The sequence below is a fragment of the Notechis scutatus genome, chromosome 8 (genome assembly GCF_049901735.1).
Source record: "Notechis scutatus isolate UNSWTSFEM ecotype Mainland chromosome 8, rNotScu1.2, whole genome shotgun sequence".
In the NCBI taxonomy this organism is placed as follows: Eukaryota; Metazoa; Chordata; class Lepidosauria; order Squamata; family Elapidae; genus Notechis; species Notechis scutatus.
Window position 1 is genome coordinate 15,680,668 of NC_142016.1, and position 12,796 is coordinate 15,693,463.

At 38.5% G+C, this 12,796-nt stretch overlaps 1 protein-coding gene across 29 annotated transcripts in view; it reads right to left on the reverse strand.

Annotated features, from left to right (window-relative positions):
- Nucleotides 1-12,796, reverse strand: part of PUM1 (pumilio RNA binding family member 1) — a 52,857-nt gene that overhangs the window by 34,805 nt on the left and 5,256 nt on the right. For 24 of the 29 annotated variants that reach the window (XM_087970809.1, XM_087970808.1, XM_026679433.2 and 21 more), the window contains exons 2-3: nt 10,162-10,535; nt 742-810 (exon numbers count right to left, since the gene is read on the reverse strand). In XM_087970809.1, the coding sequence (XP_087826935.1) occupies nt 742-810; nt 10,162-10,524 (432 nt within the window). In that variant the 5' untranslated portion in view covers nt 10,525-10,535. Of the gene's footprint in view, nt 1-741; nt 811-10,161; nt 10,536-12,796 lie in introns of those variants that run through there. The other 5 variants (XM_087970817.1, XM_087970818.1, XM_087970819.1 and 2 more) reach the window with 2 other exon arrangements.

Sequence of the window (12,796 nt, forward strand, 5' to 3'; positions counted from 1 at the left end):
GAAAATGTAACATTTGGATGGATGGCACATTGAAATGGATGAGCCGCTATAAACACACCTTTCAAATCGCCAAGTATTTAAGTACAGAAATGTCAAACACCTTAGGGGGCTTTTTACTCAAGCAAGATTTGAGCAGCTGGACACAATCGTTAAATAAGGAAGACTTAGGCAAATCCCTTATAATGAACGTGCTTATATTTGAGGAGCCCCAGAGACAGAAGACATAACAGATATTTTATCTGAATGTCAATAGTATAAGAAAGAGAGAAAATCAGTAACTTCGACTGCACATTAGATGAATGGCCTATTGGGATTCTTATATTAAAACAATAGATTTCATGTGCAGTCAGAACCCAAAAACTACATATAATGTGGCTTTATACTTGAATAAAACAGTACAGCCGAGAACTGCGTACATGGCTCTAATTGGAGGTAAATTGTAAGGTGACATGGAAATTTGATTTGCATTTTCTTTTACAGTACTTATTTCTTTTATTCTATTGTGAATTTATTTTAATTATTGTTCTGTGTTTCATAGTCTGTATTCTGTTTTGGCTTAATGGCTAATCAATAAAGTATTACTAATACAACATCTGGCAAAAGATATTTCTATAAGCAGTGCCAAGAGCTTCATCTCTAGTTCCATCTCTAAAATGAAGCCTAAATCAGGTCATTTGTCATATGGAAACAAGGAAGAGCACTGGCTTTACTGGAGGAAGATCAAGAGAATAACCTACTTACCTCCCCCATCGCCCTTCCTTCCAAAGCAAGTGCTTGAAAATCATGATTTAATTCATCCATTGATCGAACCTATTATAGAGGCAAGAGAAACTTAGGTAAGAAACCCTGAAGAACTAGAAGATATAAAGCAGAGTTTTAAGCAACTGAAACATAATCATTGGTATTTAATTTGCATAACAGTATATTTAAAATTACAGCTGCAAAAAAAAAAAGCAAATGTTTGATTATCAGTTATGGTAAGCAAAACATTTAGATTTATTGAAACAGAGAGATGGTTAGCCAACATAAAATAAAATGCATTTAGAACTAAGATAACTAAAGAAAACGTTCACATTTATAAAATATTACACACACACACACACACACACACACACACACGTATTAAAGTTCACAAATCTCAAAACGTTTCTTGAAAAATAGAAACTTATGACTACACCTAAAGAGACGCTGGATCACATGTAGTAATTAGAAAACCATAATTATCAACTGTACTAATTTTTTCTTATATGAAATTATATCTAATGAAATCTCTCCTGAATTTCAGCTAAAAAAAGGCAACATGATTGTCTTCTTCTGCTTTCCCTCTACAAGCTGCCCTCTGAACTGGTAGCAATGGATACATATTATTGTTGTGTTACTGAAAGAATTATGCTTAAAAATATACAAAATCCATATGACTAATGAAATTGTTTACACTTTGGCTTTTCGCTGGCTTGTGCATGTCGTGAGGATGGCTGATGGGCGGATTCCAAAAGACCTCCTGTATGGAGAATTAGCGCAGGGAAAGTGCCCAAGAGAGAGACCACAGCTGCGATATAAGGATATCTGCAAGTAGGATCAAAGGGCCTTGGGAATGGAAATCAACAGCTGGGAAACCTTGATCTCTGATCGCTCAGCTTGGAGGCTAAAGATGCAGCATGGCCTTCTTCGATTTGAAGAAGAGACACTCGGTTCGGCAGGCTGAGGCCAAGAGGCAGTCCCGGAACCAGTGAAATCCAGGGGCTGGACAGGGGACAGACCGTATCTGTCCTCAGTGTGGAAGGGATGCCACTCTCGAATTGGTCATTTTAGCCACACTAGATGCTGTTTTAGGACCTCTTTTCAGAGCACGATACCATAGTCTCTTGAGACTGAAGAATGCCAATGGGGATTGTTGTGTTATTGAAAGAATAATGCCTAAAAATATACAAAGTCCATATGACTAATTAAACTGTTTACATTCAGGACAAAACATCCATATGAATGTTAGCAGCATTAAGCAAAGTTTACAATAATTGTATCTACGCCTCGGCATTCTGTGGAACAACTCACAAGTGGAAACATCCAAAATTTCCTCATATAAATTAGCAAATAAATTAAGTTGCTTGGGTGTCAAGAATTACTCTAATCTTACTTATATTAATTCCCCAAACAGGGAGAAGAACGAGAAGGGGAAAGCATAAAAAGCTTCCTTCCCCTCGATTCCTCCTAGAGAAAAGGGCTCAAAATAAGTGTTTTGTTGAAATGCAATCTGTATCTTAAGTCTGCAAGTCCCCTAAAAACAGTTTGAGTCATGCTAAAACAAAGAGACTATGAAATTCATATGACATTAAAGATGTCCTGATTGTCTTAGATAACATCAAATTTCACATGTGTAGTTATTTGTTCCTCGGGCGTGCACATACATTAATATTTTGTGTTTCTGGGTGCTACTTTCAATCAGTCTTGATTCCAAGTTGCGACATGAACATGTCCATGCAGTTTCTCACAACCATTTCACAAATGGTATATACAATACCATAATAATCTAACTTGACTAGAGCAATAGTTCCAAAGAGCTTTTGTTCGTATATTCTGATTGACATCAGAACAGTAAAATATTGTGCAACTTTGTGTTCTTGAAATTCTTCCAATACAGATACAGGTACCGTATTTGCCGGCGTATAAGACGACTTTTTTGCCCTGAAAAAGATGCCTCCAATTGGGGGGGTCGTCTTATATGCCGGGTCGCCTTATACGCCGGCAAATAGTAATTGGGAAGCACTGCGGCTGCTCTGCAGCTGAGGCATTTTTGCACCGTGGAAGCGATCCCGTGAAGCCGAAGGAGCAGCCAGCCTTATCCCAGCTCCCAGGAAGCGAGGCTCGCACGCCGAGCTCCGCTGAGGTATCCGGCTGGGGCTGTCAGGAGTTGTTACCGCTGGCGCGGCTCGCGGCTCCAGTCCGCGTTGCCTCGGGAAGGGAAAGGCAAAACCAGGAGCCGCTGCTGCCATTGCAAAGCGCGCCGCGGCTCTTCCTTTTTGCCTTTCCTTCCCGAGGCAACGCTGGACTGGAGCCGCGCCAGCAGTAACAACTCCTGACAGCCCCAGCCGGATACCTCAGCGGAGCCCGGGCGGTGCGAGCCTCGTTTCCTTGGGAGCTGGGAGAAGGCTGGCTGCTCCTTTCGGCTTCACGGGATTCGTTTCACGGTGCGCAAAAGTGCCTCAAAAAAAAAAAAAAAAGTGCAAAAGTGGAAGGCGTGCGGAAGAGGGGGCGAGTATATAACAAACTATATTTTGAGTGGAAATGTTGGGGGGTCGTCTTATACGCCGGGTCGTCTTATACGCCGGCATATACGGTAGTCCTGGATTTACGGCAGTTGCTTGCCAACTGTTCAAAGTTACGACCTACCTGAAAAGGGGGCATTTCGGGGCATTCCAAAGTTCCGCAGTCATGTGGCTGCATTTTGGATGCTAAGAAACACAGCATTTATGTCCTGCAGTCACATGAGTGTGTTTTATGTCATTTTTGACACCATGACTTCCAGTTTTACATGGCTGTTGTTCAGCACAGTCGGCTACAGCTTTGCCTAAAACATGATGCCCAATTGCGCTGAACAACAGCCACATGAAAAGTCATGAAATCGGGTCGGTCACATGACTGACCCCATTCACAAGTGTCACAATTTCCCACAGTAACGGGCAGGCTCAATTACCGCACGGGTAGTCCTCGACTTACAACCACAGTGGAGCCCAAAATTTCCATTGCTAAGCGAGACATTTGTTAAGTGACTTTTGCCCCATTTTACGACCTTTCTTGCCTCATCTGTAAAGTGAATCGCTGCAGTTGATAAGTTAGTAGCCCAGTTGTTAAGTGAATCTGGCTCCCCTATTGACTTTGCTTGTCAGAAGGTCGCAAAGGGGGAATCACGTGACCCTGGGAAATTGCAAGCTGTCAAAAACAGGAACCAGTTGCCAAGCGCCTGAGTTTTGATCAGGTGACCGTGGGGATGCTGCAAAGGTTGTAACTGTGAAAAACGGTCGTAAGTCACATTTTTCAATGCCATTGTAACTTTGAGCGGTCACTAAATGAATTGTTGTAACTCAAGGACTAGCAGTATGCTCTATCCCTAAATAGGGCTAATGATAGTATCCAATTTTAAGGATTACAGTCCTGATATTTCTCTCAGGACAACTGAGAGATAATTTCCCAATCAGCTTCAAACAATTCTACCCTTTCTACAGAAAGACAGCTGCAGTGTCCTTCTGGGAGAAACAACAGAGGAAAATAGAGGCTTAAGCAGAACCCCATCCATGTTGTGTGTGCTTCATTTGTCAAATCAAGTTCTATTTAAGGTATAATTTTTTTAAAAAACTGACATGTAAAATATGATTCATTATTTTCCTCTTTCCTTTGTCAAGGGGCTGCTAAATTATAAGTATTAGCACAAACTAGCTCATTGTTTTACGTTAGCTAGTGCTAATCAAAATATTGTCATCATTCTTGCTTTGAGATTACTACTAAATAATTGGGGCAAAATTATGTTATCTGTACAACAGCTTAAGCCTTTGTTCCTTTAAAAAAAACATTACCAGAATATATAACTTTCTCAAGGCAAAAATGAAAGAAATCAAAATTGATAATATTTCAAATTTATGTCAAGCCATTCAACTTCTTTAAACTTTTAAGAGGATTTTGAAGAAAAAAACCCCAACCCTCAAATCAATTTTAAATGTAGCACATGTCCAATTTTATATGGTAAATCTTAAGTGCAAGGAACTAGTATATTATCTTCAGACTGCTGATTTCAGCAATAGTCACTGGGTGTTTTTGTTAACTGATTAAGCCCCCAGCTACACAATTAGATAGAACACTTGTTTGAAGGCTTGTATGATTGATCATTAATTAAAAGAAAACTACAGCTGCAAACATTAAGATTAACCAAACCAAACATCTTTAAAAATGTAAAACACTGCTTATGAAAGCTGGAAGTTACTAAACTGTTGGATAGCAACAGCTAAAAACATCTGCCAAAAATAGAATTAGGAAACTACCAAAAAAAAGCTGGAAAAAAATTATTTTGTTTTGTGTGAAAAGCAAAAAACGTGCGTCTCATAAACTTTTCCAAGAAAAATCAGAGACAGGGAGACAAATAATGAGAAAAAGAAAGTACTGTAAATTAAAAATTAACAAAGCTCAAATACTGTCTCCAAATTCGCCAATTCTCTACCAGACAATTGAAAAACATCATTTTTAAAAAAAGATCCCAAAAGCACTGGGATAATCAGCTGACTTTGTGCCTATTTACTGATTTTTGGGCTTGTTAATTTTTACATCATATCTATTTGGGGGATTGGGGGTTTCCAATGAAGCCTTATTTATGCAGGACCTTGGGCCAGGCACTCTCTCTCTCTCTCTCAGCCCAAAATACTCCACAGGGTTGTTGTTCTGGGAAAATAGGATATGTTTGCCGCCTTGACTTATTTGTAAAGGGTGTGTGTGTAAAATATAAATGTAAATATGTCATGACTGTCTAGGTTATCCACTGTAGCTGTCTCCTAACAGCTGTTCCTGATCCCTCTCCCTGCCCCATGATCCTAGTACAGATAGTCCTCTACCCACATTCACAATTGAGCCCAAAATTTCTGTTCTTAAATGAGTTTTGCCCCACCTTCTTGCCACAGTTGTTAAATGAATCTTATGTTAGGTCTTGGCTTCTCAGAAGGTGGCAAAAGTTGATCACATGACACCTTGGGACACAGCCAAGGTCATAAATATGAACCAGTGACCAAGCATCCGAATTTTGATCACATGATCATGGGGAGGCTGCAAAAGTCATAACTGTGAAAAACTGTCATACGTATCTCGGTGCCGCTGTAACTTCGGTCACTAAATGAACTGTTGTAAGTGAAGGACTACCTGTACAGAACAGTGATATTTTGACACTGTTGGACCTTCCACGTCACTTTCACAATTTCCTGCTACTTGTGTTTACAGCCCTCCAATCACATAATCCCTTCCGTCTGTCTTCCTTTATGTTTTTGGTTCCTCCTGCCACGGGCACTGCCTCCAGATTCTGCGTCTTTAGGGACCTGATGCTGTTAACTCTGCAACCATCCCCTTTCCCCCTGTGGAAATATGACGGTTTGAAATAGTTTTTTTTTCCTTTTATTTGATCAGTGAATTAGTGTGGGGTCTGGTTGTTTCACCCTAATTGTATTTAACAGAAAGTTGTAGGTTGCATCTGTTTTAAATATATTCAGTCCTACCCTAGAATAGTTTTAAAAAATCACTGTGTGGTTATTTTATTATGAATGAAGGCAAATAAATAAGCTTGTTTTATTATTTATTAACATGGTTATATTACATTGTTGCATTCTTTTGTTGGCTCTTTGTGTGTTCATATTTGTTCAATAGATTCAGAGTTTATTTTATTGGATTAATTTGCAGTTACTCTTTCCAACCATATGTTGGTAAAGGCATTTATTAAATCCTTACCCTTGTCCTCTTTATTGTCCCGCCTGTGGATGTAGAAAACTTTCTTGGATTAAGTTTTGTAAGCTTAAAAGACTCTTTCCCAATCTAGTGTCTTTCAGGAATGCTGACCCATAATTCCCATCTAGTCAGTATGGGTAATTAGTGAATGAATAAGAGCTTCGGACCTTCTGCTTAGATTCCAATGTCCTTCCACACAGTCAATTGGATTTAACTGAGTTGACATACCTAGGGCTGCATTATGAAACGCTATAAAAACCCTATTTTTCTTCCACAGTGAATCTATGCTGTGGATTTACCCTCATCTAAATTATGGCACAGCTACCGGACACTAAATAAAAACTGGTTTAGAAACAAAACAATCGGCTCTCCTTAACAGGATACAGAATGACTTTACACATCAGAAGTAATTTCAGAAGGACCATATCTAAAAAAAAAAATTAATTTCCATAGTCTATACACAATGCACCGAGCTAAAATAGCTGATGACATATCCAATCTTAAGAAGTTTAATTTGTGTACTGTCCGAGGATACTGTGCACCACAAGCAATTCAGGCTTTAAATAAGTAAAGGTTTGATATATGAATTTCCACATCAGGCTTTTTAAAAAAAAATTTAGTATCTTTCATGAAAATGTAACTGTGTTTCATAAACACTTGCAACCGTTTTCTGTTTCTAACCCATCCTGAGGAAAGGAAACACGTGTGGCACCTTGGCACTGCTTTGAAACTTATTGAACTTGGTACTCGACGCATTCTGGTGTGGAAATTTTGTCCTGGTGCTCGTTTGTTGGGTACTCAATGCACAAGCTAGAACTTGTCAGTGGCAGCTGCCTTGTGACTCACTAACTTATTCCTTATGGGAAAAATCTATTTGATACTCCTCGTTCTTGGTACTCCTCATGCCTCCTGGAACCAATTTATATTGAGTAACGAGGTACCACTGTATTCTACAATCCAGGAGATAGGCATTTCACTTACAACGGATTCCTACATTTAAAGCAACCAGAACATAATGTAGATCATTTTCCAATTAGATTCTCAAAGCAGAACCTGAGCTTTGTTTCAGTCATAAGCACAGCCGAATGCTTTAAAAAAATTAATATCCATAACGGTTATTAGAAAATCTTGAAAGAGGGCTGGTATCAGGGGTGGGATTCAACCGGTGTTACTACCGGTTCAGTGTTACTACCAGTTTGCTGCGCGCACGTGTAGAAAAGCCTTAGGCTGTGCCGCCCAGACAGCTGAAAAGCACTGCGCACAGATGCGCAGCATTTGAAAAGCCACTTTTTTACTGCTTTTTCAACCTCAGCTGTGCTGTGCAAAGCAGCTGAGGTTGAAAAAACAGGAAATAAACAGGACAGGTAAGAGCCCGGGCGGGCGGTTGGGCCAAACAGCAGCAAACACAGAATCGGTTCGGTGGTTGCTGCTCTTCAGAGCTACTGGTTCTATAGAGCCGGGCAGAACTGGTAGTATATCCCACCCCTGGCTGGTATGAAAGGCCTTGCATGATCTATAACAGGGCTGTCTAGTTCGCGGGCCGGATGTATCATGTGCTGGCCATGCCCATGCCCAGTTTAGCGAAAGGGGGAAAGCCGCGATACGTCATGTGACGCCACTGTTGACGCCGCAAGTTTGAACCCCTGATCTATAGGAAGAACCAGCCTATGGCCAGGAAAGTCCTCTCAAAAGAGGACAGGCAGAAAGGCAGACCACACAGATTTTGTGACATATACTATTATCTAAACAGTACTGTGCCACATGCTAGATAATAGTTTTATCCCAGCTCATTAAAATTTTGGTTGAGGTCATGCATAAAGGTTTATCCTATTAAGAATCGTGCTAATTCCCAAGCTCTTAAAGAGACAGCAGATTATCTCATGGCTTTTATCCTTTTTTAGAAAGTGTGTCAGGACTCTTATTTCATCTGGCATCCTCAGCTGCTGCAATGTTAACTTTACCAATCATGTATGAATTTTAATGACGCTTCAGAAACAATTATTTCAGTATGTTCATTGTCACTGTCGTTCATATGGAATACATTTTTTTAAAAAATAACATTGTTTCAAAGTAATGTGCTAACTGAAGTCTTCCATGAGAAGAGCCTTACATGGTAGGAAGCTAAGCAGTACAGAAGCCTGAGAAGGTATCAAGTTAGAGCTTGAAATCTGGATACAAAAAGCAATTTATATAAATTTATTATTATATATTATATATATATATATATATATATATATATATATATATATATATATATATATATATATATATATATATATATATATATATATATATATAATATAATACATATCTGCTACAAAAATACTGAGAAATTGACTACTAAATTGCACAATTCATTTTCACAAGAAGACAGCAATGATTTATTATGCATATTCTCTTTATGTATAAGATTAAATCCACAGAGTAAATTTCATCAAGAGAAAATGTTTTTCTCAAAACATGGTTACACTTCACAGGTCCTCTTACTCTTTGTCAATTTTTAAAGGGGGGGACTGGTTCCTAGAAGGACAAAAATGTTAAGAATTGGACATTCAACTCTGATCCAAACATCATATTCTTAGAGACTGAATCTGTTCAAGATCCTTATTAATTTAGGGAGGCTTTTTAAAAAAAATGTTTAATGAGATTGGTTTTAAATGTTCACTTTTAAACAATTTAAGAATGCCAACATGCTAAAAAAAAAAAAGAACTGAAAGTTATGAAAATCATAACATTTAAATTAACATCAACACATAAAAAATAAACACAGTCCCACCCTGTCTTCTAAATTCCCATTACTCCCCACAGCCTTCTAGATATGAATACAATATAGTGAATTGCTACACAGCATTCCAAGCGCATAGAACAAAGGCATATAGCAGCTATTTCCTGCCTACATTATAAATCACCACGATCACCCTTCTTCCATTTGGCTCAAAAGAAAAGAGCTGGTGAAAACACACTCCCATTTCAATGGCTTTTGACAGACGATTCAGGGGAATATAATTACTGGATCCATATAATTTAGTTTCTGAAATAATATATGAAAAGCACATACAAAAAGAAAGGCTTTGCTTGGGTGACCAAATTGCTGTTTTAAATTTAATTTGACAGTTGTTGTTTTTTAAAATTCCCTGGTTATTGGATAAGTAATAAAATTCAGCTTACTTAAAAATATTTACTAGCAGCAGCAGGAGGGCGGATGGAAATGAATGTCCCAGGAATGTTTGGTTTTTAATTGTGCTTCCCCAGTCCCATTAGATATGGGACTAAACAAGCAGCAAACTATAAACATTCCACCAATATAAAACATTAAACACCTTTTGCCAGTGATGCTTTAAGAACTTTCATAAATGTATCAAATATATTAAACAATAGCAGCACATCTGATAAAGGAAAGAAAAGGGTGAGGAAAAGAAGAAAGCATTGTGCACACACCCCAATTGTGATACAAAAAGCAAATTAAACTAGCTTGAAACTATTGATGAATATTCTGATTTGAATCAAAAGGCATTTGGAATCTCATGTTGCTGTACCCTGAGCAAAAGAATTTCAGTTTGGAAATGCAAGAAGCAAGAGAAGGAAACATGATCAATTAGATACACAGAAATTTCATAACATTCACTGCATGCAACTACCATAAGGCCCGCTTAGCTCATTTGTTCAGTTCTGAAATATTTAACTTTTTACCTGATGTTCAGCATGAATGTTATCCCCAGTAGGCCACCGATGTTTGCTGTTATTATAGCTGCCTCCACCACTTCCGCCTCCCCCAAGCTGCTCACCATGCTGCCTCTGAAAGAAGTAATCCACCATTGCGTCGTCCTGGGAGCGACCTGCAACCCCTATGGATCCAGGAACAGGGCTGGAGTGGGTCCCTGCTGCAAGGGCTTGATTTGCAGCTGGCTGTGTCTGAGCCTGGGACCCTGTTCCAGATGTCAAAACAACAGGCATGTTGGGATTAGCTGTATCTTGACTGTGCTGTTTCAGGTGGGGGCTGAAAGAGTCCTGCCAGAGCACTGCTTTTCTCTTCAAAACACATGCAACGCTCATTCCACCAGTACCTAAGGAAGACAAGTTCAAAACACTAATTAAATTGAGTCTGCCATTTACAAAACTCACAGCTAAGTACAGAATAGCCATATCAAGGAATCCTAAAATAAAGTCCCACCCGTATCATTACACTAGCTTAGCGATCCCAAAACTTTTGGGCACCAGGGACCAGTTCTGTGGAGTGAGGTTTTTCCATGGACCGGAGATTGGGGGTGGGGGGGCGTAGTTTTGTGTGCTGCCTGCATCCCGCAGATGGGGCTTCGCTTCTTTGCACAGCCCAGTTTCCGGCATGCCACAGTGCTGATCATAGTTGGGGACCCCTGCACTAGCTTACTTTTTCACAAGGCATTCTTGAAAGTGTTCTACAGCAAACATTACTGGATGATAATGCATGTATCCCTAAATTGCTGGATGAAAAATAATTTTGGGTGCTCACACATACATACATTGATCTGAAAGAGCATCAAGCTGACACAAGACCCATTCTCAGCCATAATGCAACTTTGGGCATACAAATAAATTGGAATAAAAAAAATAATTCAGAACATGCCTGGTTTCTTTTTACATGCGAATCAGACATTGTGATATAAAATGCATTCACCTGACTAATAAATCAACCCAGGGTTTGTAGCTGGCTCCTAAGAACCAGAATATTTAAACTACATGTTTTTTTATAGAAAATAAGGTAGTACCATATTAAATAATAATTGTCTTTAGTTAACAAGTATAGGTTAAAGTGAAACACAGTTCTATGATATTCCTCCTCCTGTTGCCCATGAGATAAAGAAGTGATTACACAAATCAAAAACTTTCTTCAACTTGCATAGGCACCATTAATATTGGTGTGGCAAAGAAGTGTGTATTTTCAAGAGTTATCATGCCTAGACTTTCATGAGCACACAGAGCAATAAAGGAACACAATTATTAACTACATTTGAGGTTATTTACATTTCAATTAATTTAAATAAGGTGTTAATATATTTATAGTCCTGTAATAAATTTCTCCCTTTTACTACATTAGAAATTGCAGAATTAAGGAGAAAAAAAGAGGGGGCGTGTTCTCTATCAGAGGAAAAAACTATTTGAAGAGATGCAGGGAAAAATGTGAACCGATTCCACAAATTAGAACTCACACAGCTCAAATTTAAAAGGAATTCTTAGTTCCTCTACATTGGGAAGCACCATGGGTAATGTATTCTTATACACCCCTCACTACTTCATAGTGGTATCAGCAACTGCTTTTAATTTTAAGTAAGATATAATTCCCAGTGTAGTTGGAATTTAAAGAAATGTGATCGCGGCTTCATCTGCGATGAAGGTGATTGTCGGAGGAGCGAGACCGCGTGGTAGACCTAAGCAACGCTGGATGGACACGATCAAGGCCGATCTAGAGATCGCGAAGGCAGACCCGACATACGTGGCAGACAGAGAGGCGTGGAAGCAGTACTCAAGGACATTAGCGGACCTCGCCAGAGCGCGAGACAAACGCTGAAGAAAAGAAGAAGAAGAAGATCGTGGCTCATTTTCGCTAACAAGAATTAAAGTGTAATTTACAGAAGAAAATATGGTTTCTTTAAAACTGGAAGTAACTGGAATCTTCCCCATTGGATGCAAATAATAATAATAGAAAGCATGCTAAGGATTCAAATTTGTGAGGATAAAGAGATTGAATGATATAATATTCACAAGCAAAAGTGCTAAAGGTGCATGTGTAAAACGGTCATTACTCCTGTTTCCATACACTAATACTTTTCACATATCTATCATCTCAAAGAGGAAAAATGAGACAATTCAGTATGGTCTGGATTGCAGCTTAATCAACCTATATTTAGATACCAACATTGCAAAGCTTCCAGTTTTGCTATTTATATAAATATAGTAATGACAATTTATTAACAAAGTATGGTCAAATGAAAGTATTTACTTAAATAAAATTATTTCAATCTGCATTAAGTGTAACTGTTTTTTTTGTTGTTGCTGTTATTTGGAGCTATAGCTCCAAAACCAAACAATGGGTTTTTCTTCTCTGTTTATTTCCAAGTATGAAAACATTCTCCAGTTTACAGTTTTAAGTTACTGCTCATCCTATAGTGATGACAAAGAAGTTGCATTATAATTGACTTTTTTAAATTAACAGATAAATGAAATACATATGTTGGCTTTCTACTCTTCAGACTAGCTTAAAAAGGGAAAATGTGTTTTAATGTAACAAAACAATGGGGGGGAAAAGTAACAAAGCCACAAAGCAGATACTTCAATCTCTAAATTTAGA